Source organism: Notothenia rossii (assembly GCF_949606895.1).
Source record: "Notothenia rossii genome assembly, chromosome: 12".
NCBI classification, from domain to species: Eukaryota; Metazoa; Chordata; class Actinopteri; order Perciformes; family Nototheniidae; genus Notothenia; species Notothenia rossii.
In genome coordinates, this window is record NC_136911.1 from 24344453 (window position 1) to 24370747 (window position 26295).

Here is a 26295-nt window from a genome sequence, read left to right on the forward strand (position 1 = left end):
GACTGTTTGTGTGTGACTGTTTGTGTGTGACTGTGTATTAGGGATGGGAACGATTAATTGAATATTCGAAATTATTCATGTATTCGAATATGAGTTATGAATATTTTGATTAATAATAATTACTTTGTGAGGGGTGCCTAAGTTGATTACATATTATCAAATGGAATAATTCAATGTATACGACAGAGCCATAGCTGAGTGTGTCAGGTCTAAAGGTGTGTGTTGCTCCGCTCACCGGTCCCTCACAGCGGGCAGAGCTGCAGGTGATCTCTCTCTCTCTCTTCGTCCGGTTATACTTCACTCGCGTTTATGTCCAAATCCATCAGATCTAGTTATAGCCAATGATATGGCTGCGGCCCCTCCCTACACGCAGACCACGCAGACTCAAACCTCATCTTAGGCCCAAATGCGGCGTAAATGCGCTCCGCAGCCGTTGCGAGGTTCCGGCGCTAACAGTTCATGAGCGTGCTCCCCCGCCCCCTGTCAACACTCGCGACACACGAGGGGCCAGCCTAAACAACAATAAGCGCTGCTTGGCAACCGTGTGTGGCGGTAAAGTACAAAGACATTTTGACAGGAGAGATTTATTTTTGCCGGTATTCAACATATTTTACCAGTCATAGTCCGGTAATTATTTACACTCTAAGAAGAGTCCTACACAACAGACATGGCGTCAAAAAGGAGTAATGTGTGGAAACATTTCCACCAGGTTAGTGAGTGCGCTGTAGAGGTCAGACTATGCCACATTAAACTTATATACATGCTATACCTTGCTATACCTTGCTATACCTTGCTATACCCGCAACCTCCGCTCCAGCTGAGAGGGTCTTCTCTACAGCTGGCCTGATTGTGAATCGCCGCCACACATGAAAGCTGTAGGCCTATAGCTGTCAAAGTGTGATTAATAAATGTGACAAATTCGACTTAGTTTCTACACTTATTTGAACATGTATGTATTTATTTCCAAAAATTATTGAAAAACATCTTTTCACATTTTTTTTTTAAAATAGTTTTTTTTACCCAATTTTCTTTTTATAGGATATTTACATTTCGTTAAACCGGTTAACCGTTTTTTGGGGGGTTGAATATTCGAATATACATTTGCTTTCAAATTCCCATCCCTAGTGTGTATGTTTATCATCTGCTAACTGCTGTTGTGAGTGAAAAGCATCTGTGACCTGCAAGTGAATAAAGAGCCTTCAGAGTCAGACACACACACACACACACACACACACACACACACACACACACACACACACACACACACACACACACACACACACACACACACACACACACACACACACACACACACACACACACACACACACACACACACAGCCGTTAGCTTAGCATCTGTTAGCGTCTGCATGAATGAGGCTCACAGAGGAGAGGTCGCTGCTGTCTGAGACACCTGTTAGTGTGTGTGTGTGTGTGTGTGTGTGTGTGTGTGTGTGTGTGTGTGTGACAGCTGCTCAGCATGTTGACAGCCCCCCTGCTCTGACTTATTGCCCCCCATCAGTGTCTGTAATTACAGAAAGCTGGAGGAGGATAGACACACACACACACACACACACACACACACACACACACACACTCTCAGTCAGCTGACTCTCATTTTGCAGCGTTCTCAGTTTTTTTGATGTTTCTCATGATAATATTAGAGGAAGTCAAACTGCTGAGTCATCACGTGTGTGTGTGTGTGTGTGTGTGTGTGTGTGTGTGTGTGTGTGTGTGTGTGTGTGTGTGTGTGTGTGTGTGTGTGTGTGTGTGTGTGTGTGTGTGTGTGTGTGTGTGTGTGTGTGTGTGTGTGTGTGTGTGTGTGTGTGTGTGTGTGTGTGTGTGTGTGTGTGTGTGTGTGTGTGTGTGTGTGTGTGTGTGTGTGTGTGTGTGTGTGTGTGTGTGTGTGTGTGTGTGTGTGTGTGGTCATTCATAAGAACCTCTCTCAATAAGAAACTCTGCTGCAGGTAAACCTGTTTCTGCACAAGACCAGACCTGTTGACCAATCACTGACTATGTGTGTGTGAGAGAGGGAAGTGTGTGTGAGAGAGAAGTGTGTGTGAGAGAGAGAGAGAGAGAAAAGAGTGTGTGTGTGTGAGAGAGAGAGAGAGAGAGAAAAGAGTGTGTGTGTGTCTGAGAGAGGGAAGTGTGTGTGTGTGTGAGAGAGAAGTGTGTGTGAGAGAGAGAGAGAGAGAAAATAGTGTGTGTGTGTGAGAGAGAAGTGTGTGTGTTGATAAGGATGCTCACAGTCAGGGGGAGGTGTGTGTGTGTCCTTGAGGTGTTTTGGCAGCGGCCTCATCAGCCAATCAGCTGCCAGCTTGCAGGCAGGGTGTCGGGCAGCCGGCCAATCAGGGCAGAGTTTACAGGATTAGGAGCAGAGAAGAAGAAGTTGCTCGTCTGGTCCGACTGGATTCTCCTCCTTCTTCTTCTCTCACTTCCTGTTTTTACTGACTCCCCCTCTCATCCTGTGTGTGTGTGTGTGTGTGTGTGTGTGTGTGTGTGTGTGTGTGTGTGTGTGTGTGTGTGTGTGTGTGTGTGTGTGTGTGTGTGTGTGTGTGTGTGTGTGTGTGTGTGTGTGTGTGTGTGTGTGTGTGTGTGTGTGTGTGTGTGTGTGTGTGTGTGTGTGTGTGTGTGTGTGTGTGTGTGTGTGTGTGTGTGTGTGTGTGTGTGTGTGTGTGTGTGTGTGTGTGTGTGTGTGAGATGCCCTGCTTCCTGTGTGAAGGATCTGAAGGTGTGATGAGTAAAATTTCCTGGAATAAGAGTTGTAGTTGAAACAAAGTAAAGGACTACAAATCCCATTTTATTTTAACATGTCATCTTTTAAATCGGTCCTCCTCCAGGCTCTCTGCACTTGTTCATGCCTGTCAACCAAAAGCATTCCTACACGCACACACACACACACACACACACACACACACACACACACACACACACACACACACACACACACACACACACACACACACACACACACACACACACACACTGAGCCAGTTGTCAGCAGTCCTCTCTTCCTCCAACATTTAAAAACGTTTTTTTACATTTTCAATAACTTCTTCAAAGCATCCCACCTTTATTACATCTAACTATAACTCAAGAGTATTTTTTAACAAAAGGTTTCAAATATTTCCATATATTTAAAACTGACATCCTCGTAAGCACAAATCTAACCAGGATGAAAAGGTTTAAACTGTTTGTGTTGGTGTCTATTTGAGGAGTGTAACCTGACCCCCACACACACACACACACACACACACACACACACACACACACACACACACACACACACACACACACACACACACACACACACACACACCCTTTAACCCACAAAGCTCCTGCTAAGCCAGCAGCTAATGAGCTAGCAGCGCTAACTGCCTGCATTGTTGTCGTTAGCTTGTGATGCTAACGGGCTGCAGATTAGCCAGAGAGCCGCTAACTGCCTGTTAGCATCACGAGCTAACGGGTTTTAACACATCATGCTAACGTGGCTAACGTGGTGACGCAGGATGTAGTTTAGGATCTCTTTGTAAACCTGAAAAGATGCTCCTCCTCCTCCTCTTCGTCCTCCTCTTCCTCTGCATCCTAATTAGCCTTAGGTCTCGTTAAGCTCTTAATCTTCCTCCTTCCCCCTCTCCTCATCCTCCATCGTCCACAAATACCTCCTCTCCAACAGCAGCTTTGCAGCCTGTTGCATCCTCTTCATCCTCCTCTTCTTCATCATCTTCTTCCTCCTCTTATTCATCTTCTTCTTCCTCCTCTTCTTCATCTTTATCTCAGATTAGCTCCTGTTTTCTACGGACTGACAGAGATGTACCCGAACCACATTCTGTTTGTAGTTTCTTTTAATGTTTTGTAGTTTTTTTAAAACCTCTGTTGCAGCGTTTCCGCCAGGGGGGGGTCTTATTCAGCTCGGGGCGCCCTGAACGCGAGCCGAGGGCGTCCAAAGATATTAATAATTTGAGAAAAGATCGAGAGTTGTTATCTCTTGAAATGAGGAAAAGGACGAGGCCGTCCCTGCTGGAGGGGCAAAGCAGTCTGGGGGGATTCTGTTCAGAGTATTGAGGATCGTTCCCCGACATCGAAGGTGCCCGCTACGGGACAACACGGAACGTGCGCGATTTGGACGCACGGAGCGGGGGGGTTTTAGCGGAGTGCGTGAGCTGCGAGCAGCGGAGAAACTGAGGCTCCGTGGTAAACTTTGGAAACATGAAGAGTCGAGAGAGCCGGAGCTTTAATGGCGCATTCACACCGCAGCGCGGAGCTCGCTTTAAGCGTGCCGAGCCGTGCGGGGCCTGTTATGGTTGCGCTTCCACTCGGCCTAGTTCCGGACCGGGGCTACTTGTTCACCTTTTTTCTGGCCCGACTAAATCCTGGTTCTATGGAGGCCAACAAGCGGGCGCAATATGCTAAACTAGGGACGACTGCTGATTGGTCAGAGAGAATCGTCACAATTCTCGCGCGACTTAATCCCCAGTGTCGCATATATTAAGAGACGCTTGCAGCATTTTTGAAAACAGTGAACCTAAGAAGAAAAGAAGCACATCCCAAGAAGCCAGCGCACGACGGCTTCCACGTCCTCCACTGTTGTTGTGTGTTTTGTGTTGCATTGAAGATGACGTCACGGCAGTTGTATGCAGCGCCGCGCCGCCCGCCAAAAAGCCGATCGCCCCGCCTACACTGTGTTACCATAGTAACTACCCCAGTTCCTAAACTGTAATGTGAGCGCAGCATTAAAGTCGAGCCAAATGATCCGGCTCACTAACGTAAAGAGACGGTATCTATAAGGGACGGCCCCCCCTAACTGGGTTTTGAGAGATATCTCTTTTTCTTCTCTCAATCATTTTATTTATTTTGTGCACTCTAATCAATATTAATCAAACTATTGTTCGTTTATACATTTTAAGAATGGCGTTTATCTTTTTGGAGAATGAGTTCTTATTTAATTTGATTTATTTGGGTCTACAACAGATGATACAAATGTGTGTCAGTAAATGTGTACTAACAGAGGCGGGGGTGTGTGTGGAAACAACGGGGACAGAGCTGCTGTCAGACGATCAGCCATTTGTAGTTCCATTGAATCTTTTGTAGTTTTTAACCTCTCTTCTTCGCTGTTGCGTGTTTGAACAACTGTGTGTGTGTGTGTGTGTGTGTGTGTGTGTGTGTGTGTGTGTGTGTGTGTGTGTGTGTGTGTGTGTGTGTGTGTGTGTGTGTGTGTGTGTGTGTGTGTGTGTGTGTGTGTGTGTGTGTGTGTGTGTGTGTGTGTGTGTGTGTGTGTGTGTGTGTGTGTGTGTGTGTGTGTGTGTGTGTGTGTGTGTCAGTATCTCTCTCCCCCTGCAGTGTGTGTATGTTATGTACTGTGTGTGTATTACTGTGTGTGTTATGATGTAGTGTGTGTGTGTGTTATGATGTAGTGTGTGTGTGTGTTATGATGTACAGTGTGTGTGTGTGTTATGATGTAGTGTGTGTGTGTGTTATGATGTAGTGTGTGTGTGTGTGTTATGATGTAGTGTGTGTGTGTGTTATGATGTACAGTGTGTGTGTGTGTTATGATGTAGTGTGTGTGTGTGTTATGATGTACAGTGTGTGTGTGTGTTATGATGTAGTGTGTGTGTGTGTTATGATGTAGTGTGTGTGTGTGTGTTATGATGTACAGTGTGTGTGTGTGTTATGATGTACAGTGTGTGTGTGTGTTATGATGTAGTGTGTGTGTGTGTTATGATGTAGTGTGTGTGTGTGTTATGATGTACTGTGTGTGTGTGTGTGTGTGTGTGTTATGATGTACAGTGTGTGTGTGTGTGTGTGTTATGATGTACTGTGTGTGTGTGTGTGTGTTATGATGTACAGTGTGTGTGTGTGTGTGTGTGTTATGATGTACAGTGTGTGTGTGTGTGTGTGTTATGATGTACAGTGTGTGTGTGTGTGTGTGTGTCACTGACGGTGTCTCTCTCCCCCTGCAGTGTGAGCAGTGGTTGCAGACACACACACATCAAACCGGCTCAACGAGTTGTTAACGAGAGGACGGTAAATATAACCCCCCCCTCCTCCTCTTCATCATCATCATCTTCAGTTTATCCTCTTCATCAGCAGCATGCCCCCCCCATTCTATATTTCTCCGGAAGTACACAGAGTACTTTCTCTTTTACTTCATCCTCCTCCTTTACTTACATATACTTTAAAATACTGCATTAGTCTGCAAACTACATTACCCACAATGCACCTGTGTACCTCACACATGTTTTCATTCAACTGAAAATGATGACGATTATTTCCTATAAATAAATATATAAAGCAGATTATTAGAGGCTTATAATCACACACACACACACACACACACACACACACACACACACACACACACACACACACACACACACACACACACACACACAAACACACACACCCACACCTGTACGCGCTGCATCACCTGCTGCTTTCTCGCTGATCAGAAAACTCATCATTTATCACCTGATCATCTTCCTCTTCCTCTCTCACGATTCTGCTGAAACGTAAACGCTGTTTCCTCATTGGCCGCTGGACCATGTTGTTTACCATGTTGTTTACCATGTTGTTTACCATGTTGTTATGTGTGTATTGTGTTTAGTTAGTAAAGTATTCAGGTGTTTGAAGACAGTTGATGATAAGCGAAGAGTAGAAACATGTGAGTGAGTGTGTGGTGGAATCTGCGCTCTGATTGGCTGAGAGCCGGCAGATATTTTCCACAGTGATGCTGCGCTGTGATTGGCTGAGACTGCCCCCTCCCCCCCCTCTGGCATGCTGTACAGTAGAGCTCACACAGCAGCGATGCTATCTCAACACTTTATCACAGCGGGGCTAAACTCCAACACACACACACACACACACACACACACACACACACACACACACACACACACACACACACACACACACACACACACACACACACACACACACACACACACACACACACACACACACACACACACACACACACACACACACACACACACACACACACACCAGTCAATCTGTAACCATGCTGTAGGACGACACACACACACATGAGATGATGCAAGAGTGAGGAGAGAGCACACGTGCAATAAATAATTAACAGAAGTTTTTAATTTGTGCAAAAGATGGAAAACAAAATCTTAAAAAAATCCCTTTTTTTTTCATGACAGACAGATGGTAAAAGATCATATGCACTAAAAAGGAAGATGTGTTTCTAAAAGGATTACTTAACAATTATTTATTTATATATTCAATCGATGAAGAAACAGCTCTTCTGCATCGTTAAAAATGGCCTATATTATTTTATTTGCCTTCAGATAATGTATTAATAAAGTTAAATATTGGGAACTTTTCCTGCAAAACTTTGTGCAAAAGTTATTGAAACTGCACAGATACACCTCCATCAACGTGCAACAGGAGTAAATCCCTGCACACACACCCTCACATTTCAATATATATAATATATAAAATAATGTTCAGTTTCAAAAACAAACAGAGAAAGAAAGCCTGGGATTTTCTGCTCTGAGTTTCAGGCGAGAGTTTTAACAAGTCCTAACAGAGCTGCTGCTTCAGGGTGTGTGTGTGTGTGTGTGTGTGTGTGTGTGTGTGTGTGTGTGTGTGTGTGTGTGTGTGTGTGTGTGTGTGTGTGTGTGTGTGTGTGTGTGTGTGTGTGTGTGTGTGTGTGTGTGTGTGTGTGTGTGTGTGTGTGTGTGTGTGTGTGTGTGTGTGTGTGTGTGTGTGTGTGTGTGTGTGTGTGTGTGTGTGTGTGTGTGTGTGTGTGTGTGTGTGTGTGTGTGTGTGTGTGTGTGTGTGTGTGTGTGTGTGTGTGTGTGTGTGTGTGTGTGTGTGTGTAACTGGCCGTCTCTCAATCTCGAGGAAACTGGCTTCCAAGCCAATATTTCAAGGATGCTACGTCATCGAGTGCCGCCGAAGGGCTGTTCCAATCTCCAGCATACTTGGAATTCCACCGAGGCCGCGTCCTTGGTTTGGGGGTAATTTCGAGGCTGCACATGGGTAGACTTCTCGTCCTTAAAATCCCCACAATGCTTTGCTTCTGAAGCAAGTGACTTGGAAGACATGTGCTACCAAGCAAGCGTCCTCGCGATTGAGAAACGGCCACAGATTCCTTCCCTCTCTGAGCCTCGATGCTGATTGGCTGAAACACCAGCATCAGTTTAGCTATTTCAAACATAATTAAGATTTCACAATCCATCACCTGTTGGATGTTGTTGTTGTTGGGAGTTTAGTTGTGAAGTTTCTGAGCATCGTGTGCTGTGTTGCCCAACTGATCCACACTTTTCACAGTCTAGTCGGATAATAAGACTAAGGTACTATCGAACCACCTGTAGCCTATAGTTTCCATTCTCTTAACTGGTTTTAAAACTTTAAATAGTCCTTTGAGCCCTGAACAGTTCAGCTAATTACCTTCAAATGCATCTGTTGAGCAAAGATAGCTTTATTAATTTCAGCTGCTAGCATCACATGAGAAAATAAAGCATAGTTAGCTTTAAGGTAGCTTGAAGTACTGAAATCCTTTCAGAAGAAACATCTTCATTAGCTCCATTTGCTTTCACCAGTGAGTAAACATCTTCATTAGCTCCATTTGCTTTCACCAGTGAGTAAACATCTTCATTAGCTCCATTTGCTTTCACCAGTGAGTAAACAGCTTCATTAGCTTCAGATGCATCTTTGGAGCCAGAACATCTAGATGATCTGCGTAGCATCAGAGGAGAAAAGATGCTGTTAGTTTAAGATGCTAGAGCCACCTTCTTCTTTCTGTTTTTACACAGTAACTTTATTGTGATTGAGTCGAGGCCATAAAGAAGAGGTCCACCTGTACAGATAGGTTGACCTAAGAGTCCCTGCGCTGCGTGTTTACTAACAAGCTCCTCTCTGCACTCTGAATGCAAGTGAGCAGCCATGAGGAATCTGCGTGAAGGGAAGAGCTGCTGTTAGCGTTAGCATGGCGGCTAATGAACGCTGCATGTTAGTGCAAAGAAACAAAGAAACGCTCACAGGAATCTGGTTCCTCCTGTTCCTGTTTCTGGGCGTTCACCGCATGGAGGAGTGTGTGAGGATGAAGAGAGGAGGAGGAGGAGGAGGAGATAATAAATAGCCGACATATGGTCACCTCCTCCCCCATCCCTCTCCTCTAAACACTGCTAGCCGACACCTGTGGTGCAAAGTACTTAAAACAATTTAGAGGAACTTACTTACTACTTCTACTTTTACTCAAGAACAAGATCTGAGTACTTCTACTTTTACTCAAGAACAAGATCTGAGTACTTCTACTTTTACTCAAGAACAAGATCTGAGTACTTCTACTTTTACTCAAGAACAAGATCTGAGTACTTCTACTTTTACTCAAGTACAAGATCTGAGTACTTCTACTTTTACTGAAGTACAAGATCTGAGTACTTCTACTTTTACTCAAGTACAAGACCTGAGTACTTCTACTTTTACTCAAGTACAAGATCTGAGTACTTCTACTTTTACTCAAGAACAAGATCTGAGTACTTCTACTTTTACTGAAGTACAAGATCTGAGTACTTCTACTTTTACTCAAGAACAAGATCTGAGTACTTCTACTTTGACTCAAAAACAAGATCTGAGTACTTCTACTTTTACTCAAGTACAAGACCTGAGTACTTCTACTTTTACTCAAGAACAAGATCTGAGTACTTCTACTTTTACTCAAGTACAAGATCTGAGTACTTCTACTTTTACTCATGTACAAGATCTGAGTACTTCTACTTTTACTCAAGTACAAGATCTGAGTACTTCTACTTCTACACAAGCACAAGATCTGAGTACTTCTACTTTTACACAAGTACAAGATCTGAGTACTTCTACTTTTACTCAAGCACAAGATCTGAATACTTCTACTTTTACTCAAGCACAAGATCTGAATACTTCTACTTTTACTCAAGCACAAGATCTGAGTACTTTTACTCAAGCACAAGATCTGAGTACTTCTACTTTTACACAAGTACAAGATCTGAGTACTTCTACTTTTACTCAAGAACAAGATCTGAGTACTTCTACTTTTACTCCAGTACAAGATCTGAGTACTTCTACTTTTACTCCAGTACAAGATCTGAGTACTTCTACTTTTACACAAGTACAAGATCTGAGTACTTCTACTTTTACTCAAGAACAAGATCTGAGTACTTCTACTTTTACTCCAGTACAAGATCTGAGTACTTCTACTTTTACTCAAGAACAAGATCTGAGTACTTCTACTTTTACTCAAGAACAAGATCTGAGTACTTCTACTTTTACTCAAGCACAAGATCTGAATACTTCTACTTTTACTCCAGTACAAGATCTGAGTACTTCTACTTTTACTCAAGCACAAGATCTGAATACTTCTACTTTTACTCCAGTACAATATCTGAGTACTTCTACTTCCACTACGAGATCTGAGTACTTCTACTTCCACGACAAGACCTGAGTACTTCTACTTTTACTCCAGTACAATATCTGAGTACTTCTACTTCCACGACAAGATCTGAGTACTTATACCTTAAATATAAATATAAAAGAGGAAGAGGGGGTAAGTTTGTTTTCTACAGCAGCTGTCAGTTTAGTCAGTTTGCTGTAAAGGATGCTAACAGCTACAGGCTGCTAACAGTCCTCGGCTAACAGAGCGTAACAGCTGGTTAAACGTTAAGGGAAATAGATGCTAAGATGACGTTTATTAAAGTAAGTTAACATTTAAACTGTGGCTCGACGTAACAACACACTCGACGGCTAACTACAGTAGCATGGTTAAGATAAGGAAAAAAGCTGACTCACTCTCATAGCTTACAGTTATATATCTACTTCTGCTAATATTTACACCTTATTTATAGTTTACAATAATTAGAAAGTAATTATTAGATGAACAGAGAGTACTACTACTACTACACCAAACATCCTTTGTTTTCGGACAGATACCCTCTAATTAACTTCAGAATAGTAGTTGGCCTTTAAAGATAGCGCCCTCACTTTATCCCACTATGCTAATGCTAGGCTAACAATGCTAATGCTAGGCTAACAATGCTAATGCTGGGCTAACGACGCTAAAAATATACAACTAACTAGCAGAGTTTGAAAAGCTAATGCTATTTAGCTCGAAAGAGTTTATTGGGATGCTAACAGTAAAACAGACTGTTAGTTTATTAGCTTTAAATGTTGTTAGCATCACAAATGATGCTACTAAACTGGTTCCAATTAAAATAGCACTTAGCTCTGCAGATAGCATTCATTTGAAATGCCATGATAATGAATGAGCATGCTAACTAACTCTGAGAGGCATTTAGCATTTAGTCAACGTTAGATCATGTCATTTATAACCCATTAGCTGTATTCCTGATGCTAGGTAGATGAATTGCTGTGATGCTAGCTTTACTGTTAGCTTAGGGTTATTGCAGGAGATGTGTTGGTTGTTTAAACAGAATCAAATCACAATAAAAGCTTGTATTTACTATTTAATAATAAGATAAGTGAGTAGTGATGCTGTAACTGCTGTGTGCTGAGTGTTGTTGGGAGAAACTGAACTCTGAGGTTTCTGAGCTCCAGATTTATGTCCCGGCTGTCGGAGGAAGATTTATGGATATCAGGTGACGGGGAAACTTTTCAACTCTGCCTCCTCTTTCTCCTCTTCTTCTTCCTCCTCCTCCTCCTCCTCCTCCTCCTCCTCCTCTGTCAGATGTTAAATCTTCACACAGGTGCCACTCAGCAGGAGGCTGTGAAACCTCCACAGAAACAACATTACTTTAACTGAGTTTAAACTCAATCTGAGTCCTTTTACTGCTTCAAGTGATCCTCTTTAAATACCCTAGCTCTCTGGGAGAGTCTATTTATATAGAAACCTCAGTTTTATAAGTATAAAAGTCATTTCTCTGGCAGTTTTTAAAGTGTTTTCTCACCTTAAACAGACAGTGTTTGCTCAGCTGAGGTCAGTTAGGAAAGGCCAAAATGCTTCAGGTCAACAAACACTGTGAGAACCAGCTCTCTCCTAACTTTTAATACATTACTAAAAATACTTAGAATAAAGACTTTTATTCAGATTGTTCCCATATAAACAATCCTGATGATTAAAAGAGACTTAATTTGAAAAAATAATGGCAAATAAATACTAAAACCTTTAAGAAATATATTCTTTACAGAGGTCCAAGCAGAATATTGTGATTCCTTGCATTTCGAACCATTATTAGCTAAAATAAAGTTGAATGATTATAAATGAGTCAGAAAATCAGCAAATATTCAGTGTGCAGTTTAAGTTGCTTTATTCAACTTCAAATGAGTAATCAGTGAAATGTAAATGAAATGAGGTTGTCTGTTTACCTGCCAGTTAACCTCCAAGTGTCTTAGTTACGGTCACCGTGGCAACAGTGCTACCTGTTAATGTTAAACTAGCTTAAGTACAGTTTAACTCTAAACAAAACTCAGGATTATAACGTTTAATAATCTTCTACGTCTGGTGAGTTAACTAAAGATATATATGATACGCTCTGAACTGGTGAAGACGAGGGTTTTAGTTTCTCTTCTTTCTGGACGGTTAGAGGGTTAGAGATGCAGTTAGAAATATCTGAATAACTTCATGTTGTTAAAGCAACTAAGAATCCCTGTTTTCCTAAAGCCTGTAGAGCAGGGATGGGCAAATGGCGGCCCGGGGGTCTCCTCTTTTTGCGGCCCTCAGATTAATTTATAAGCAACGTAATTAATAAAAAAATTAGGGCTGTCAAACAATTAACATTTTAATCAGATTAATCACAGCTTAAAAATTAATGAATCAGATTAATCACCATTTGAATTATATATAATTATAACATTTCTTTATGTATATTGTTGTGGGAATGGAAAGATAAATGAAAGAAGGCGGATATATCCATTTAACATAAAGCATGTTTATTATAACATTGTTCTGTGTGTCAAAATGAAAGACAGCCCACACACCTATCAATCATCAAACCGTGGGGTCTTATTTCATTACGTGTTGATTTCTATCAACACGTAATGTTGTATCGATGTATATAGAGATGTACTACAGCAAAAGTATTCTCCGTCAGGACTTCCTGCAACAACACCACGCCGTTATCTTGATTCTGATTGGCCAGAAGACATTATCAAAGATGTTCTATTGAGAAGACGATCACTACGTGACAAAAGTTTTCAAAACCGTTTCTAGTCTTCAGTATTTCCAGACAAGTGGCTACTGAAATCAATCTTACTAACTGCTGTCTGTGTGATTTACTCCGCGCGAGTTGGCGGACTTTATTTTGATTACTTTAACATCATTGTTCATGGTGGGGCTAAGGTGGGGCTAAGGTGGGGCTAAGGTGGGGCTAAGCCATTTCTTGATATGGCTGTAGCCTACCCCAGCCATACCCTGGCGCTGCCACTGGTGGGATGTATGGGGCGGGCCATTCTGCACATGCGTTAAATATTTCAACGCAATTAATTCCAAAAATTAATTACCGCCGTTAACGCGATAATTTTGACAGCATTTTTGTACTTGTAGTACTGATACCGTCCACTAGACTCCTAGTTACGTCTCGAGCTGCGTACATGATTTCGTTCGGCAGCCAAATACCACAAAATAATCTGTGACGCGTTTTTGTGTATTGTGTTTGTTTCCCCGGGAAACACTCACAATAAACACCGGCTGTTGTTGTGCCTGCTGTTACGTTAAGTTGCCGCTTGTCATCATGCCTTTACACGCTTCAAAGTGGTGTTTATCATCTGAATTTGGTGAAACAAGTTTAATATTCTAAAAACCAAGACTTTGTTTATTTGAAATCAGATGGAAACAAACGGACCCTGCCGTGTCATCAATGATTACTATACGCTTTTCATTCATAATGTCAGAGGGAGGGAGGGAGGGAGGGGTAGCTGCGCTGAGGGGCAGCAGTCAGGTTCAAGTTAGACAATTACATACAATACATGTAATTTTGTGTAAGAGAATCTGTGGCCCCCTGGTGGCCAGTACATACATTATGTGGCCCCCACCACCATCCAAGTAGCCCATCCCTGCTGTAGAGGATCTGGAAGGATTGAATAAATATATATGTGTTGTGATATATCAAGACGTTGAGTTCCAGTTTAGAGCATCTTCTTTATACCATGTTGTTAAGAAGAGGGAGTTAGAGATCACACACACACACACACACACACACACACACACACACACACACACACACACACACACACACACACACAGAGAGCTTTTTTTCTGCTTTTGCATGGATGTGCAGGAATGTCAGGATGTCAGCACTCTCTCTCTCTCGGTGTGTGTGTGTGTGTGTGTGTGTGTGTGTGTGTGTGTGTGTGTGTGTGTGTGTGTGTGTGTGTGTGTGTGTGTGTGTGTGTGTGTGTGTGTGTGTGTGTGTGTGTGTGTGTGTGTGTGTGTGTGTGTGTGTGTGTGTGTGTGTGTGTGTGTGTGTGTGTGTGTGTGTGTGTGTGTGTGTGTGTGTGTGTGTGTGTGTGTGTGTGTGTGTGTGTGTGTGTGTGTGTGTGTGTGTGTGTGTGGGTGATGGCTGGGAGCAGATGCTGTAACACCAACCAGCCATCATACTTTCTCTCTCTCTCACACACACACACACACACACACACACACACACACACACACACACACACACTGTCTGAGGAATCATACATCTTTTAAAAGTGCATCTTTTTGCACCCTTCACTAAAGAGTCCCTGCTCTCTCTCCTGTAGTTCTAGAGGTGTTCGTTTACCTCCTGAACACAGTGACATCACTATGTAACACTCTAGTGCTCCCAACACATTGTACGTGATATCTCTGAGCTGGTGGTGGACCAATCACAACAGTGCAGCCCAGCTCTGGTTTCAGACGGAGGGTGAAAAGAGGTGCTTCTCCTCTTCTTCATTTCAGTGTGTGTGTGTGTGTGTGTGTGTGTGTGTGTGTGTGTGTGTGTGTGTGACCTTACACTGCTCTTACATGACAAACTGTAACATGGCCATGGCAGGTGCACTGACACACACACACACACACACACACACACACACACACACACACACACACACACACACACACACTGAGCCAGTTGTCAGCAGTACACTCCTCCTCCTTGTGATTTTAAATTTTATTTAAAATCTATAACTGGTTTATATATTATTTAAAAACTATTGACTTTTTTCTCATCATTTAACATCCTCTCCTCCTACACACACACACACACACACACACACACACACACACACACACACACACACACACACACACACACACACACACACACACACACACACACACACACACACACACACACTGGAGGAGGAAGTGGCTCTGGAGAGCTGCTTCCTGTGGGGGCTGCCAAACAGGAAGCAGTAATTACCTCTTCTTCTTCTTCTCTCCTCTCTGAGAGAAACACTCTTTATTTCCATTACTCAGCTCTTCCAGTACCCTCCCTCTGTAACTGTGTTCAAGTCCTGACCATGTGACCAACATGTTCAAGTCCTGACCATGTGACCAACATGTTCAAGTCCTGACCATGTGACCAACATGTTCAAGTCCTGACCATGTGACCAACATGTTCAAGTCCTGACCATGTGACCAACATGTTCAAGTCCTGACCATGTGACCAACATGTTCAAGTCCTGACCATGTGACCAACATGTTCAAGTCCTGACCATGTGACCTTCATGTTCAGGTCCTGACCATGTGACCAACATGTTCAGGTCCTGACCATGTGACCAACATGTTCAAGTCCTGACCATGTGACCAACATGTTCAGGTCCTGACCATGTGACCTTCATGTTCAGGTCCTGACCATGTGACCAACATGTTCAAGTCCTGACCATGTGACCTTCATGTTCAAGTCCTGACCATGTGACCAACATGTTCAGGTCCTGACCATGTGACCAACATGTTCAAGTCCTGACCATGTGACCTTCATGTTCAAGTCCTGACCATGTGACCAACATGTTCAGGTCCTGACCATGTGACCAACATGTTCAAGTCCTGACCATGTGACCTTCATGTTCAAGTCCTGACCATGTGACCAACATGTTCTGGTCCTGACCATGTGACCAACATGTTCTGGTCCTGACCATGTGACCAACATGTTCTGGTCCTGACCATTTGACCTTCATGTTCTGGTCCTGACCATGTGACCAACATGTTCAGGTCCTGACCATGTGACCAACATGTTCAGGACTTGAATGCATGTAGTACAAACTCTTCCCCTGTGTTTAAAGTCCTGTCCCAGGGTAAAGGTGATTCACCTGTCCCAGGTTAAAGGTGATTCACCTGTCCCAGGGTAAAGGTGATTCACCTGTCCCAGGGTAAAGGTGATTCACCTGTCCCAGGTCAAAGGTGATTCACCTGTCCCAGGTCAAAGGTGATTCACCTGTCCCAGGTCAAAGGTGATTCACCTGTCCCAGGGTAAAGGTGATTCACCTGTCCCAGGTCAAAGGTGATTCACCTGTCCCAGGTTAAAGGTGATTCACCTGTCCCAGGTCAAAGGTGATTCACCTGTCCCAGGGTAAAGGTGATTCACCTGTCCCAGGTCAAAGGTGATTCACCTGTCCCAGGTTAAAGGTGATTCACCTGTCCCAGGTTAAAGGTGATTCACCTGTCCCAGGTTAAAGGTGATTCACCTGTCCCAGGTTAAAGGTGATTCACCTGTCCCAGGTCAAAGGTGATTCACCTGTCCCAGGTTAAAGGTGATTCACCTGTCCCAGGTCAAAGGTGATTCACCTGTCCCAGGTTAAAGGTGATTCACCTGTCATGTTCGGTTCATTGTGATCGGCGACCTTGAGAGCCTTGAAAGGCGCCTATATCAAATAAATGAATTATTATTCTTATCGTGCCGGACTGCTCGTGGTCTTTGAAGGTTTTATTAAATATCCCGTCCAAACCTCTAAAGCTCTTATTTTCACCAAAAAGCTGAAAATGTTTTTGTTTAAGATGTTTTGCATGTGTTTGTGCAGTGATGGAGGAAGAGGAGCAGCTTGAGGAGATGAAGATGGAGGAAGAGGAGGAGCTGAAGGAGGAAGAGACGCACAAAGGTAAACAACAAACCTCCTGTAGAGATATGTAATGAGTGTAGAGATATATAATGAGTATAGAGATATGTAATGAGTGTAGAGATATATAATGAGTATAGAGATATGTAATGAGTGTAGAGATATGTAATGAGTGTAGAGATATGTAATGAGTGTAGAGATATGTAATGAGTGTAGAGATATGTAATGAGTGTAGAGATATATAATGAGTGTAGAGATATGTAATGAGTGTAGAGATATGTAATGAGTGTAGAGATATGTAATGAGTGTAGAGATATGTAATGAGTATAGAGATATATAATGAGTATAGAGATATATAATGAGTGTAGAGATATGTAATGAGTGTAGAGATATATAATGAGTGTAGAGATATATAATGAGTGTAGAGATATGTAATGAGTATAGAGATATATAATGAGTGTAGAGATATGTAATGAGTGTAGAGATATATAATGAGTATAGAGATATATAATGAGTGTAGAGATATGTAATGAGTATAGAGATATATAATGAGTGTAGAGATATGTAATGAGTGTAGAGATATGTAATGAGTGTAGAGATATATAATGAGTATAGAGATATATAATGAGTGTAGAGATATATAATGAGTATAGAGATATGTAATGAGTGTAGAGATATGTAATGAGTGTAGAGATATATAATGAGTGTAGAGATATATAATGAGTATAGAGATATGTAATGAGTGTAGAGATATGTAATGAGTGTAGAGATATATAATGAGTGTAGAGATATATAATGAGTGTAGAGATATATAATGAGTGTAGAGATATATAATGAGTGTAGAGATATGTAATGAGTGTAGAGATATGTAATGAGTGTAGAGATATATAATGAGTGTAGAGATATGTAATGAGTGTAGAGATATGTAATGAGTGTAGAGATATGTAATGAGTGTAGAGATATGTAATGAGTGTAGAGATATATAATGAGTGTAGAGATATATAATGAGTATAGAGATATATAATGAGTGTAGAGATATGTAATGAGTGTAGAGATATGTAATGAGTATAGAGATATATAATGAGTGTAGAGATATGTAATGAGTGTAGAGATATGTAATGAGTATAGAGATATATAATGAGTGTAGAGATATGTAATGAGTGTAGAGATATGTAATGAGTGTAGAGATATATAATGAGTATAGAGATATGTAATGAGTGTAGAGATATGTAATGAGTGTAGAGATATGTAATGAGTGTAGAGATATATAATGAGTGTAGAGATATATAATGAGTGTAGAGATATGTAATGAGTGTAGAGATATGTAATGAGTATAGAGATATGTAATGAGTGTAGAGATATGTAATGAGTGTAGAGATATATAATGAGTGTAGAGATATGTAATGAGTGTAGAGATATGTAATGAGTATAGAGATATGTAATGAGTGTAGAGATATGTAATGAGTGTAGAGATATATAATGAGTGTAGAGATATGTAATGAGTGTAGAGATATATAATGAGTGTAGAGATATGTAATGAGTGTAGAGATATATAATGAGTGTAGAGATATGTAATGAGTGTAGAGATATATAATGAGTATAGAGATATGTAATGAGTGTAGAGATATGTAATGAGTATAGAGATATGTAATGAGTGTAGAGATATGTAATGAGTGTAGAGATATGTAATGAGTGTAGAGATATATAATGAGTGTAGAGATATGTAATGAGTGTAGAGATATATAATGAGTGTAGAGATATGTAATGAGTGTAGAGATATGTAATGAGTATAGAGATATGTAATGAGTGTAGAGATATGTAATGAGTGTAGAGATATATAATGAGTGTAGAGATATGTAATGAGTGTAGAGATATGTAATGAGTGTAGAGATATGTAATGAGTGTAGAGATATGTAATGAGTGTAGAGATATGTAATGAGTGTAGAGATATGTAATGAGTGTAGAGATATATAATGAGTGTAGAGATATGTAATGAGTGTAGAGATATATAATGAGTGTAGAGATATGTAATGAGTGTAGAGATATGTAATGAGTATAGAGATATGTAATGAGTGTAGAGATATGTAATGAGTGTAGAGATATATAATGAGTGTAGAGATATGTAATGAGTGTAGAGATATGTAATGAGTGTAGAGATATGTAATGAGTGCAGAGCTGCCAACATTCGAGTTCAGCTTGGACTGAGATTTTATTTTTGGTGAACCGAAAAAGAAGCGTTCATGTGTTCCAAATGTATTGAATGTACAAACTAGGGTTTCCCATGACCGGGCGCTGCAGTGGAATACACACACAGTGTACCCGCGACTCTTATAAGGCTCTTGTAAGCAGAGGGAAAGTGCTATTTTATAAGTGTGGGGGGGGGGGGGGGTCCTCACCTCCTCTAGTGGGGTCTGGGGGCATGCTCCCCCGGAAGATTTAAAAAGATACATATTGTAGTTAAATGCATCGACCTGGTTCACTTTGAGAGCAAAAATGAATTTATAGATACATCTCTCAACGCCCATATGAAACAGAACAGATTTTCTTTTTGGATATTTAAAAATCACTCCCCTTTAAACTGTATTCTTGTTTCACTGTCATCGTTTTTTCAAAACTGATTTTCATTTATTCTCATAAATGGTGACCAAGCCGTTTGAGAGCCACTGAGATAACTAGACTAAAGTTAAACACTCCCTTCCCTCACTGAGCTGTAGTTCTCTCTCTCAGTCTGACAGGACGCAGCTCTCCCTCTCATTGTTTGAGAAACAGCTTCTATCCGTTAGCGCAGCTAGCTAACCAGATGCTAACAACAACAATGCAGATAGTGAGTTTGGTAGAAATATACTGAATAATATTAAAGTTATTTAAGATGACTTTACATTATAATGATTCAAAAGCATATTCTTCCAAACTCCTTGCTGTAGTCTGACACACAGGAGACTCTTGATGTGTGTGGTGAGTTATAGTAATAATCTGTATAATAGTGAATATGATTGTATTCTCTTTTTTGGGAGTTGCACTTTGCAGACGGTCCCTGAGCACTCGTTTCTTCTCCGGCTGCGGATAGAGACCAATGTGATGTGTCCAGCTCGGAGGACGGCGCGTATTGGCTTTTTTTTAAATCAAAATGTGATTGTAGTTCGTTGTCCTCCTCACCACGGTACTTAGGAGATGTCATTTGTGTCTGAATAACGTTTTGTTCATGAGTTATTGATCCGTGAAATCAGAATCTCCCAATATCGTCCCAACTTTACTGAACTAAGCCAGAAGACCGTCTCATTTCGTAGACCGCTCGGTTTGCTGTTCCTTCACTTTATTTTTATTTTTATATACATTTATTTTGGACGAAAACTTAGCGTGAGGAAAGGCAAGTGTGGCGTGAGTGCGTGAGATATGGGTTAATTGCGTGACTCTCACGCTCAATGCGTGAGTGTTGGCAGCCCTGTGAGTGTGTCTTTGTGTAAACCTTTCAGTCTCTATGTAGTCCTTTCAGTCTCTATGTAGTCCTTTCAGTCTCTATGTAGACCTTTCAGTCTTTATGTAGTCCTTTCAGTCTCTGTGTAGTCCTTTCAGTCTCTATGTAGACCTTTCAGTCTCTATGTAGACCTTTCAGTCTCTATGTAGACCTTTCAGTCTCTGTGTAGACCTTTCAGTCTCTATGTAGACCTTTCAGTCTTTATGTAGTCCTTTCAGTCTCTGTGTAGTCCTTTCATTCTCTATGTAGTCCTTTCAGTCTTTATGTAGTCCTTTCAGTCTCTATGTAGACCTTTCAGTCTCTGTGTAGTCCTTTCATTCTCTATGTAGTCCTTTCAGTCTTTATGTAGTCCTTTCAGTCTCTATGTAGTCCTTTCAGTCTTTATGTAGTCCTTTCAGTCTCTATGTAGTCCTTTCAGTCTTTATGTAGTCCTTTCAGTCTCTATGTAGTCCTTTCAGTCTTTATGTAGTCCTTTCAGTCTCTATGTAGTCCTTTCAGTCTTTATGTAGTCCTTTCAGTCTCTGTGTAGTCCTTTCAGTCTCTGTGTAGTCCTTTCAGTCTCTGTGTAGTCCTTTCAGTCTCTGTGTAGTCCTTTCAGTCTCTATGTAGTCCTTTCAGTCTCTGTGTAGTCCTTTCAGTCTTTTTGTAGTCCTTTCAGTCTCTATGTAGACCTTTCAGTCTCTGTGTAGTCCTTTCAGTCTTTATGTAGTCCTTTCAGTCTCTATGTAGTCCTTTCAGTCCTTTCAGTCTCTATGTAGACCTTTCAGTCTCTGTGTAGTCCTTTCAGTCCTTTCAGTCTCTATGTAGACCTTTCAGTCTCTGTGTAGTCCTTTCAGTCTCTATGTAGTCCTTTCAGTCTCTCTGTAGTTCTTTCAGTCTCTATGTAGACCTTTCAGTCTCTGTGTAGTCCTTTCAGTCTCTATGTAGTCCTTTCAGTCTCTATGTAGTCCTTTCAGTCTCTGTGTAGTCCTTTCAGTCTCTGTGTAGTCCTTTCAGTCTCTGTGTAGTCCCTTCAGTCTTTATGTAGTCCTTTCAGTCTCTGTGTAGTCCTTTCAGTCTTTATGTAGTCCTTTCAGTCTCTGTGTAGTCCTTTCAGTCTTTATGTAGTCCTTTCAGTCTCTCTGTAGTTCTTTCAGTCTCTATGTAGTCCTTTCAGTCTTTATGTAGTCCTTTCAGTCTCTGTGTAGTCCTTTCAGTCTCTCTGTAGTCCTTTCAGTCTCTATGTAGTCCTTTCAGTCTTTATGTAGTCCTTTCAGTCTCTGTGTAGTCCTTTCAGTCTCTATGTAGTCTTTTCAGTCTCTGTGTAGTCCTTTCAGTCTCTGTGTAGTCCTTTCAGTCTTTGTGTAGTCCTTTCAGTCTCTGTGTAGTCCTTTCAGTCTTTGTGTAGTCCTTTCAGTCTCTATGTAGTCCTTTCAGTCTTTATGTAGTCCTTTCAGTCTCTGTGTAGTCCTTTCAGTCTTTGTGTAGTCCTTTCAGTCTCTGTGTAGTCCTTTCAGTCTCTGTGTAGTCCCTTCAGTCTTTATGTAGTCCTTTCAGTCTCTGTGTAGTCCTTTCAGTCTCTCTGTAGTTCTTTCAGTCTCTATGTAGTCCTTTCAGTCTTTATGTAGTCCTTTCAGTCTCTGTGTAGTCCTTTCAGTCTCTATGTAGTCCTTTCAGTCTCTGTGTAGTCCTTTCAGTCTCTATGTAGTCCTTTCAGTCTCTGTGTAGTCCTTTCAGTCTCTATGTAGTCCTTTCAGTCTCTATGTAATCCTTTCAGTCTCTGTGTAGTCCTTTCAGTCTCTATGTAGTCCTTTCAGTCTCTATGTAATCCTTTCAGTCTCTGTGTAGTCCTTTCAGTCTCTGTGTAGTCCTTTCAGTCTCTATGTAGTCTTTTCAGTCTCTGTGTAGTCCTTTCAGTCTCTATGTAGTCCTTTCAGTCTCTATGTAATCCTTTCAGTCTCTGTGTAGTCCTTTCAGTCTCTATGTAGTCCTTTCAGTCTCTATGTAATCCTTTCAGTCTCTATGTAGTCCTTTCAGTTTTTATGTAGTCCTTTCAGTCTCTGTGTAGTCCTTTCAGTCTTTTTGTAGTCCTTTCAGTCTCTATGTAGTCCTTTCAGTCTCTATGTAGTCTTTTCAGTCTTTATGTAGTCTTTTCAGTCTCTGTGTAGTCCTTTCAGTCTCTGTGTAATCCTTTCAGTCTCTATGTAGTCCTTTCAGTTTTTATGTAGTCCTTTCAGTCTCTGTGTAGTCCTTTCAGTCTTTTTGTAGTCCTTTCAGTCTCTATGTACTCCTTTCAGTCTCTATGTAGTCTTTTCAGTCTCTGTGTAGTCCTTTCAGTCTCTGTGTAGTCCTTTCAGTCTCTATGTAGTCCTTTCAGTCTTTTTGTAGTCCTTTCAGTCTCTATGTAGTCCTTTCAGTCTCTATGTAGTCTTTTCAGTCTCTGTGTAGTCCTTTCAGTCTCTGTGTAGTCCTTTCAGTCTCTGTGTAGTCCTTTCAGTCTCTATGTAGTCCTTTCAGTCTCTATGTAGTCTTTTCAGTCTCTGTGTAGTCCTTTCAGTCTCTGTGTAGTCCTTTCAGTCTCTGTGTAGTCATTTCAGTCTCTGTGTAGTCCTTTCAGTCTCTATGTAGTCCTTTCAGTCTTTTTGTAGTCATTTCAGTCTCTGTGTAGTCCTTTCAGTCTCTGTGTAGTCCTTTCAGTCTCTATGTAGTCCTTTCAGTCTTTTTGTAGTCCTTTCAGTCTATGTAGTCCTTTCAGTCTTTTTGTAGTCCTTTCAGTCTTTTTGTAGTCCTTTCATTCTTTTTGTAGTCCTTTATTATTTTTGTAGTCCTCTACAGTGTTTTTGTAGTCCTTTAGTGTTTTTGTAGTCCTTTAGTCTTTGTGTAGTCCTTTAGTATTTTTGTAGTCCTTTAGTATTTTTGTAGTCCTGTACAGTCTTTTTGTAGTCCTTTAGTATTTTTGTAGTCCTTTCAGTCCCTGTGTAGTCCTTTCAGTCTTTTTGTAGTCCTTTCAGTCCCTGTGTAGTCTTTTCAGTCCCTGTGTAGTCCTTTCAGTCTTTTTGAAGTCCTTTCAGTCTCTGTGTAGTCCTTTAGTATTTTTGTAGTCCTTTCAGTCTTTTTGTAGTCCTTTCAGTCCCTGTGTAGTCCTTTAGTATTTTTGTAGTCCTTTCAGTCCCTGTGTAGTCCTTTCAGTCTTTTTGTAGTCCTTTCAGTCTCTGTGTAGTCCTTTAGTCTTTTTGTAGTCCTTTCAGTCTTTTTGTAGTCCTTTCAGTCCCTGTGTAGTCCTTTAGTATTTTTGTAGTCCTTTCAGTCTTTTTGTAGTCCTTTCAGTCTCTGTGTAGTCCTTTAGTATTTTTGTAGTCCTTTCAGTCTTTTTGTAGTCCTTTCAGTCCCTGTGTAGTCCTTTCAGTCTTTTTGTAGTCCTTTCAGTCCCTGTGTAGTCCTTTCAGTCTTTTTGTAGTCCTTTAGTATTTTTGTAGTCCTTTCAGTCTTTTTGTGGTCCTTTCAGTCCCTGTGTAGTCCTTTCAATCTTTTTGTAGTCCTTTAGTATTTTTCTAGTCCTGTACAGTCTTTTTGTAGTCCTTTCAGTCTCTGTGTAGTCCTTTCAGTCTTTTTGTAGTCCTTTCAGTCTTTGTGTAGTCCTCTACAGTGTTTTTGTAGTCCTTTAGTCTTTTTGTAGTCCTTTAGTCTTTGTGTAGTCCTTTCAGTCTTTGTGTAGTCCTCAACAGTGTTTTTGTAGTCCTTTAGTCTTTTTGTAGTCCTTTCAGTCTTTGTGTAGTCCTTTCAGTCTTTTTGTAGTCCTTTCAGTCTTTGTGTAGTCCTTTCAGTCTTTTTGTAGTCCTTTCAGTCTTTGTGTAGTCCTTTCAGTCTTTTTGTAGTCCTTTCAGTCTTTGTGTAGTCCTCAACAGTGTTTTTGCAGTCCTTTAGTCTTTTTGTAGTCCTTTCAGTCTTTTTGTAGTCCTTTCAGTCTTTGTGTAGTCCTCTACAGTGTTTTTGCAGTCCTTTAGTCTTTTTGTAGTCCTTTAGTCTTTGTGTAGTCCTCTACAGTGTTTTTGTAGTCCTCTACAGTGTTTTTGCAGTCCTTTAGTCTTTTTGTAGTCCTTTAGTCTTTGTGTAGTCCTCTACAGTGTTTTTGTAGTCCTCTACAGTGTTTTTGTGTCTGTGCAGAGATACATAATGAGTGTAACCACAACCAGAAGCTAACGTGCTAATTACTGACTGCATTGCTTGCACTATTTGAACTGTGTTATTGTGTTGCTCTGTTGGAGGAGCTGGGATCTCAGATTGTCATACACTGTGGCTGCTGAGCACATGATGAGGAAGACTGGAATGTTGAATCTTAATGTCTCCGCAGAGATGAACGGAGACGAGGGGGAGTGTCTTCAGAACGGAGAGCGAGGAGGAGACCTTTCCTCCATCAACGCCATGATGTCCGCCGTGATGTCAGCAGGGAACATCAACGGAGAAGAGGAGGAGGAGAGAGGGGTCGCCTCCAACAACTCCTCCGCTGGACCCTCGCCCAGGTACTTTACTTTGTGTAGCCCTTTCAGTCTTTATGTAGTCCTTTCAGTCCCTGTGTAGTCCTATCAGTCTCTGTGTAGTCCTTTCAGTCCCTGTGTAGTCCTTTCAGTCTCTGTGTAGTCCTTTCAGTCCCTGTGTAGTCCTATGTAGTCCTTTCAGTCCCTGTGTAGTCCTTTCAGTCTCTGTGTAGTCCTTTCAGTCCCTGTGTAGTCCTATGTAGTCCTTTCAGTCTCTCTGTAGTCCTTTCAGTCCCTGTGTAGTCCTTTCAGTCTCTCTGTAGTCCTTTCAGTCCCTGTGTAGTCCTTTCAGTCTCTGTGTAGTCCTTTCAGTCCCTGTGTAGTCCTATGTAGTCCTTTCAGTCTCTCTGTAGTCCTTTCAGTCTCTGTGTAGTCCTTTCAGTCTCTCTGTAGTCCTTTCAGTCTCTATGTAGTCCTTTCAGTCTTTATGTAGTCCTTTCAGTCTCTCTGTAGTCCTTTCAGTCTCTATGTAGTCCTTTCAGTCTCTATGTAGTCCTTTCAGTCTTTATGTAGTCCTTTCAGTCTCTATGTAGTCCTTTCAGTCTTTATGTAGTCCTTTCAGTCTCTATGTAGTCCTTTCAGTCTCTGTGTAGTCCTTTCAGTCTCTATGTAGTCCTTTCAGTCCCTGTGTAGTCCTTTCAGTCTCTATGTAGTCCTTTCAGTCTCTATGTAGTCCTTTCAGTCTTTATGTAGACCTTTCAGTCTCTATGTAGTCCTTTCAGTCTTTATGTAGTCCTTTCAGTCTCTATGTAGTCCTTTCAGTCTTTATGTAGTCCTTTCAGTCTCTATGTAGTCCTTTCAGTCTCTGTGTAGTCCTTTCAGTCTCTATGTAGTCCTTTCAGTCTCTGTGTAGTCCTTTCAGTCTCTATGTGGTCCTTTCAGTCTCTATGTAGTCCTTTCAGTCTCTATGTAGTCCTTTCAGTCTTTATGTAGTCCTTTCAGTCTCTGTGTAGTCCTTTCAGTCTCTATGTAGTCCTTTCAGTCTCTCTGTAGTCCTTTCAGTCTCTATGTAGTCCTTTCAGTCTCTCTGTAGTCCTTTCAGTCTTTGTGTAGTCCTTTCAGTCTCTATGTAGTCCTTTCAGTCTCTATGTAGTCCTTTCAGTCTCCTTTCAGTCTCTATGTAGTCCTTTCAGTCTCTATGTAGTCCTTTCAGTCTCCTTTCAGTCTCTATGTAGTCCTTTCAGTCTCCTTTCAGTCTCTATGTAGTCCTTTCAGTCTCCATTCAGTCTTTGTGTAGTCCTTTCAGTCTCTCTGTAGTCCTTTCAGTCCCTGTGTAGTCCTTTCAGTCTCTATGTAGTCCTTTCAGTCTTTATGTAGTCCTTTCAGTCTCTATGT

The 26295-nt window shown here is 41.4% G+C and overlaps 1 protein-coding gene across 1 annotated transcript in view; it reads left to right on the forward strand.

Moving 5' to 3' along the window:
* The first annotated feature begins 5960 nt into the window (after nucleotides 1-5960).
* rreb1a (ras responsive element binding protein 1a) overlaps nucleotides 5961-26295 on the forward strand; it is a 49312-nt gene continuing 28977 nt past the window's right edge. Inside the window, exons 1-3 of the mRNA XM_079661862.1 lie at nucleotides 5961-6024; nucleotides 16936-17013; nucleotides 24777-24945. Coding sequence (XP_079517988.1) covers nucleotides 16938-17013; nucleotides 24777-24945 — 245 coding nt within the window. The 5' untranslated portion in view covers nucleotides 5961-6024; nucleotides 16936-16937. The remainder of the gene's footprint in view (nucleotides 6025-16935; nucleotides 17014-24776; nucleotides 24946-26295) is intronic.